The 6,994-nt window shown below is 36.0% G+C and overlaps 1 protein-coding gene across 1 annotated transcript in view; it reads left to right on the top strand.

The window, feature by feature from the left end:
• The window catches only part of LOC129940483 (protein mesh), a 117,815-nt gene extending 111,043 nt beyond the window's left edge, over positions 1-6,772 (top strand). The window contains exon 15 of the mRNA XM_056048837.1: positions 6,416-6,772. Coding sequence (XP_055904812.1) covers positions 6,416-6,621 — 206 coding nt within the window. The 3' untranslated portion in view covers positions 6,622-6,772. The remainder of the gene's footprint in view (positions 1-6,415) is intronic.
• Positions 6,773-6,994: the final 222 nt, after the last annotated feature.

Below are 6,994 nucleotides of genomic sequence, written 5' to 3'. Positions count from 1 at the left end.
GTGTTCATGTGATCAATACAGTAGGATCCAGCGCCGAATCCTGCTTGTTCGGCATCGAGTGTGGGCTCAAGGTGTTCTCTGATGCGTTCCAATATGACTTTTGCTACTATTTTGGCAACGGTAGCTAGAACGCAGTTCTCTCTCCAGTTTTCACACTTTTTGGGAACTTGGCGATAATTTCCTTTTTCCACTCATCGGGGAAGCTTTCGGTGATCCAGGTTTCTTTTATTAGTGGATGAAGTAGTTCGCTTGATGACGTTGGCGTTGCTTGTAAAAGCTCTGTTGGAATTCTATCAAGTGATACCGCTTTGTTGTTTTTAAGTGTTTTAATTGTGATAACGATCTCATCTTTACTGGGAGGTGCGGATTCGGGAATTTGTATGTTCAGGCGCTCCAGAAGGCATCGGCTGCACGTTGCTTGCATACAATCGGTTTAAAACCGAGGAAAAGTGTTCTTTCCACCTTATGACTTGTTTATCCCCACAGTACCGTCTTCTTTTTTCACAAGGTGTTGCTTTGAGCTGTGTGCACCTGTCTGCTCTTTGGTTATTCTGTAAACGGTCCTGCTGTAACACCTGTTTGCAGCATCTTCTGCCTCTTGCGCCAATGCGTTGTTGTAGTTACGCTTGTCACGGCGCACACTGCGGTAAAACTCTCTCTTTTTTCAGTTGTACGAGGATTCCAGCTCATTTCTTTTTTCGACTCGTTGATCGTTCCCCAAGATTCTTCTGAAAGCCAAGTGTTGTTGCTTCCTTCTATCCTACCGACTATTGTGTTAGTACCTGAAAGGTACAGCATTCCAATGGTGTTCGATGCCGTCATGTATTATGCTGCTGATTGTTCTCATTTCCCGAGACAGGTGGTGCCTGAATTGTTGGCGGGTCGTGGGATCCTTTAGTCTGGCGATGTTGAATTTAGTGGTTCGTGTTATTCCGTTTGATCTTCGAGGTTGTACGCAATCATAGGGAGTTTTCATTAAGTGGTGATCACGGGCAAGTTCTTTGTCAGCGCCTTTCGTGATGTTTTCAATTTAGTTAGAATACGCTTGCCTGTCCGTCGACAAACAGATAATTTTATGACACAGTTTGTGTTCAAACATAGTGCCACCAATGACAATCACGTGCTAATATTCAAAATAAAAGTCGTCAATGACTTATCATTGATTATCGGAGGCGTAATTTCGGTTTTCATAGCGAGATGGAGTTCAGTTACGAAGAGTGCTAATCTCCGTAACCTATCCTGAAGTGTCGTGAAACTTCGCCCTTGCAATTCTAGCTGACTTATGTATTTAGGGATACACCAATCATTGTCCAGGGCCATCACGAGGAGGTAAAGCAAGAACTTCGACATGTCAAGAAAGTTGCATTGCATGCCTTACCAAGTTTTTGGCAATCACCAACTACCCGATCTGCAACGAACGATGATGATAATGATAAAAAGATTAAATGTAGTTAATAAACGATTCAAAATATTGCGAATCACTATGACGACAATTTTCCCTTTCGGAAGTTCTGTGCCCTTAAAACCAATCATTCGCTATAACAACTCAGTTTTTCAAAAATTGATTATCGCTCGTTTTGCAGCTTAACAAGTCCATTGTTATCATACTTTGATTAAAATTTAAGCGATGCTTTTAAAAAATGTCGTCAATCTTTTAAATTTGAAACATAATCTACCCTTATTGGGAAACCATTTACACTTTAATAAAATGTATTTACTTAATATTTAAAAATTTAAAAAGGGTAAACAAAAAAGTATGTTTATATACCCGAGCCATTATTGTTGAAACAACCTCAATACAGTTAACCTGAAGCTTATGAAAATAAAATATTATTCTTAGAAGAAAAAGGTCAACAAATCCATCATTAAAAAAGTCGATCTCTTTAAAATTAATATATAAAATTAAATAGATATTTAAATACGAATCTTTTTTAGTTAATACAAAAAATATTATGTATACACTAAGGTGTACCTTCATGATATCACACAATTACTTCATTGGATTTGTACTATAATTTAGTAGTACGAATATTTGTAATGTTTGTTTTTCAATTTTAAATCTTATCCACACCCAAAACACTTTAAGCATCCTTGAATTAAATGATTATACATTTCGAATCCACTTAACATTCATATCTTATCTTTATTTAAGGACAATAGCTAAAAATATATTTTGGAATTCCACTCAAAAATAAGAATAGGACCCTTCATATATTTAAATGGTGTTGCAAAGAGGAATACAACAACACACTCTTCTACATACTTGACTTAAATTAGATATATGTAGGTATTTTCCATTATTTGCTATTTCAATTTCGAAATTCAAAAAGAAGAAACAAAAAAAAAAAAAAACCCTCCTGAAAATCAAAACCACTTAGGAATGGCAAATGGTGTGTATCTGTATCCTTGACTATGGCTTATTATATGATAGTCCCTTTTTTGCACATAATTTGATCCCTTAGGTCATCACATCATACACAAAATTTGCCTTTATACGTACCTTAGAATCATACCTATTACTATTTTTCTTATTTTTGAAAAACAAAAACAACAAAAAAGGTTAAAAGCATATTTCTGCGAGATCAAAAAAACAAGTCCAATACAGTATTTGGAAAGATAACTTTGACCATGACCACTGACGAATGAATTTTGTTTTTTGAAGGAAAATCCTGAAATCTGAAAGGAAAATATTTTCGTTCACTTGTTGTCGTTTCATCAAAAAGGAAACAAAATACCGGTGGCCTTTTGAACTTTTAGTTAATTTAAAATACAAAAAAAGAAGATGAAGAATGTTTAATCATCTGGAAACGTGATGCGTTACAGGGTGTGTAGACATTTTTGAATATTAGGATGTAATTGATTTTTCATCTTTTTCTAACCGTTCAACACAAGTTTTATGGTTTCAAGTCCGAAATTCATATAATAAACGCAGGTGATCTCCAGAGCTCCGTTTTGTCTTCAATTTGTTTCCTTATAATCATATCAATCATAAATATGTTTTGCTGATAACAATATACCCTCAGCTTTTCATATTCGTTACTAGATTCACAACTTTGTCCTACGGATGTGAAACTTAAACGGCAACGCATGGTAAGATCATCAAATTCTGATCTCGAAGCCATGTAGAATTTAATGTTTCAAAAAACTTTCATGAATAATATAAATAATGTGATCACAGTGGAGATGCCGAAATTAAGGAAAACAGTTTGGAAAGCAGCTGAAAATCGAGGAGATGAGCGGGCACACAAAATAATAAATCGCTTACAGAGTACAGAGAATTTGGTAAAAGTAGATGCACAGTACCACCTGTTTTGCCAAAGAATGTTATTCAAGCAACCATCAACTAACCATAAAAGAGGACATAAGCCAGCTAACAATGTGAATGAAGCAATGAAACAAGTAATCTCATATCTGGAGGAGAATTCTAAGGGATGTCAGTTCAGTATGGATGAACTGATTGATCAAATAGAAGGTAACTACGTCCCAGACATAAGGACTATCAAAGATTGTCTCTTTGTTTACTATGGAGATGATATATTGATTGCGCAAGAAAACCATTGTGCGTTTAAGAAAAGTTGGATACAAAGTTCTCACACAACTTTGTATAAGCAGCGTAAATCAAACCCTGAGAAAGAAAAGCTACGAGTAATTAAGGCTGCTGCTGATATTATTGTTGGAGGCATTCGTTCAAAGATATACAACACTAGATAACTTTCGAATGCATGTTATACCTCCAAACCTGCTATATTTTTTAAATCTGTGATATTAAAACACAAGAGGGGGTCTTTGGATGGTTTTAAAAAAAATGTGTGTTGCACTGTCACATGCAGTTATTTCAGCTGTGAGGCCTCGTTCTTTCATTTCTTCCCTCCTTAATGGAGTGGTTGTGTATTTATACCGACATTTTGGGTCTAAACAGATTATTACCCTTTTGTCAGCATTGGAATTTTCATGTAGTTACGCTGATGCAACTTTACTTGAGTTGTCAACAATATTACAAACTCAAAAACCAGCCACTCAAAAAAATGCATTAATGCAGTTCATATTTGACAATGCAGACTTCAACGTGAACACACCTGACGGTTTAGGAACTTTCCACGCTATAAGAGGTATTATGGCAGATATAGAGCCTTGGGGCACACCAACATTAATTTTGTTGTGGTATTTCTCAGATTTGAATTCATCCAATACTTCTTATTTAGAACGGTCCGAAATAATTTCTAATTGAAATGAGGAGAGATTCATCAAAACCAAAGGCACAAATTTTTCGATATGAGAGACTATGCCAAAGTGTGCGATCGGTCGATATTTCGAGGGGGAAAGTATTCGCCATTTTTGGGTATAGACTGAAAAAATGCCGTTTTCCATCCAGAACGAGACTTAAAAATTAGAATAGATGAAAAATCTTACGGAGTGGTTCTTACAGCGTTGAAGAACACTTCTTTTAAACAATAAAGGGAATATAATCCAAGCTAGCGGATAAATGTGTATTGAGATTTCTAGATACTGAGTTTACTTATTTACTCGATCAAGTACAGGTTTTTGTTTTGCCTTAATTTTTGGCTCCGTCTAATATGACCACCTTCCTGAATTTCTTGAACTTATTTTAGTTTTTCTCAAATAAGAAAATTTAAAAAAGAATAAGAATAGTAACTATATTAAGGTAATTAACATCATTCCTGATGTATACGGCGATATCTTGGTAGGAAAAGAATAAAAATACTTGGTAATGTAATATTAAATTCAGCAGGGTCGAAAGCCTCAACTACTTGGTTTTCACATTCTTAAGATGATACTTCTAAACTAGCGACCCCCCAGCGTAAGATTTAATATCCATTCTATTCTTCTTGTTCAACTTATCTTCTTCTCTCTCAAATCACCAATTTAAAACCAGGTAAAGCAACACAACAGCTCGTAGAGAACCAGGGCCTTACAACTCTAAACTATTCCTGAGTGCGAGTAATATACGGGATAGAGGGGTTCTACAGTTTTTATGGCGAATCGGACCAGCTACATAGATTTATTAATAGGTGTTTTGTCAATTCCTCGTAAGACGCAGCATCCGTTAAAAGTCATTTAGGTGGCTCACGTGCGGATCGAAGCCTAGTCATCTGGCATCAGCTTAAGAAAAATCTTGAGGAACGAAAGCTTCTTAATGACTTTATGGCTTTCGTAGAATTAGCTCCACTACTGATTTCATTTTTCATCTCAACGGGCAGTGGAACAAATGTTTACTCTCGACTATTTATAAGTTCCACTTTCATCAATGAAACCCAACATCTCGATATTCTCAAAATATGCATCACGAACCATCTCTTGTGGAACGATCGTATAAGCGATTTTGCTAAAAAAAGCCGTTAGATTTTTGGGCTTTCTGACACCGTGATGTTTCAGTTCTTTTTAAACATATGCTTCCAAAACTTTAGTACAACCCCTATATCTGGGATGGTGCTCCAGCAAGTTACTTAAACATGTTGAACACTGTTCAGACAAAAGAACTCAATTCTTATGCTGCTCAAGGCAAGGACCTAGTCACTGATAAAGCTTCGGTTCCCATCGCTCACCGAAATCAAGCATCAGTGAGCGTGGTTGGTTGACAGATGGGGGACCGTCTCGAAACTTACCGTGTGCTGTTGCCATGTGTTATTTCTTTCTGTGTTGTTCTTTCTCTTCTTTAATTCTGTCTTGTATTAATGTCCTGTGTTCTCATCACCTTACATAGCCTAGTGGCTCAAGGTGATGTGTTCTCTACTCTGTAGATTTATGTGCTTAGTAGTGTGAAATGTAATGTAGTGTACGCTACTTAAACGTCGTAGTAAAAGTTTCTTGTGTCACCTTTGCGTTATTTTTTCTTTAAAACATTTTTCCACAATACTAGTGCTTTCACGAATGCCCACTAGTTTACACTTTAGCCCAATTTGAAGTTCAGAGATTCGTTCTTTTGCTGTACTACGTGAATGACAGATGTCTTCACTAGCTCTATACGTCCCTGTCAAAAATTCAAAACGAATGTGCACTGACCCCTTAGAAGACTTATGTGAAGCTTATTAGAAAGCCAATGATTGACAAGTTTTTTGAAACACCTTGTGTAGAAAGTGACCCATGGTTCATAAGTTCGAGAAAAAGAACTCAATGATCATAACGCAAATACATACTTAACTTTACTTAGCCAATTACTTACCGTATCCTTTTTTGTTGTTGTTGCAAAACCCTTAAAATGCTATATTGAAGTTCATTTATCGCAAGTCACAACTTTTCCTTTCATTTATTTGCTTCTTTCTCCATCATCTTCATCATGGTCATCATTATTTTTCTTCTTTCTTTCAAAAACATTTTAGCCTTTTTAATGTAGGTATGTATATAGACCTATTGAAGTTTTGCCTAATGAGATTTTCTAATCGTTCTTCCGGAACAGGTAAGGAAGAGCTCACAGCACGTATCGCAAGTATATCGGTGGCAATGATAATGCTGGTGATTATTCCGTCCGTTTTGTTTCTGGTTTGTGCTGCACACTATTGGATAAAGGCCAAGATAGCCCAAGAAGAGGAAGCTGCTGCTGCTGCTTTGTTTAATGGCCGCGGTGGTGGTAACGGAGGTGGATTTCAAAAGAAGCCGTTCTAAGGATACTTAAAGGTCATCCTTAAGGATATAATATTAATACCGTTATATAGATGTAAGAATATAAATTGTGAAAAAAAGATTGTGATAATATTCAGCTGAGTAAACAATGACAATTATTTTGTAGATAAATTATAAACATTAAACATTCTAATTTTCAAAAACCAAGGTTTTTAACACCACCCCATCGTCTTATGTCTTATGGTTTTAAAGGTTCACCATCATGATAGCCATTTTAGAGTTAGAGCCAAGAGGAGAGAGCTAAACAATGTTGACCAAAGCAATAAAATAAGCGAACCAAAGAAGGTTTTTACTGCGAGAATATAGCAAGCAGCAAATCGCTTTTTATGAACCAATAAAATTAGATTGACGGCGA

This window comes from Eupeodes corollae, chromosome 1, assembly GCF_945859685.1.
Source record: "Eupeodes corollae chromosome 1, idEupCoro1.1, whole genome shotgun sequence".
Classification (NCBI taxonomy): Eukaryota; Metazoa; Arthropoda; class Insecta; order Diptera; family Syrphidae; genus Eupeodes; species Eupeodes corollae.
This window is presented reverse-complemented; position numbering and strand designations above follow the sequence as displayed.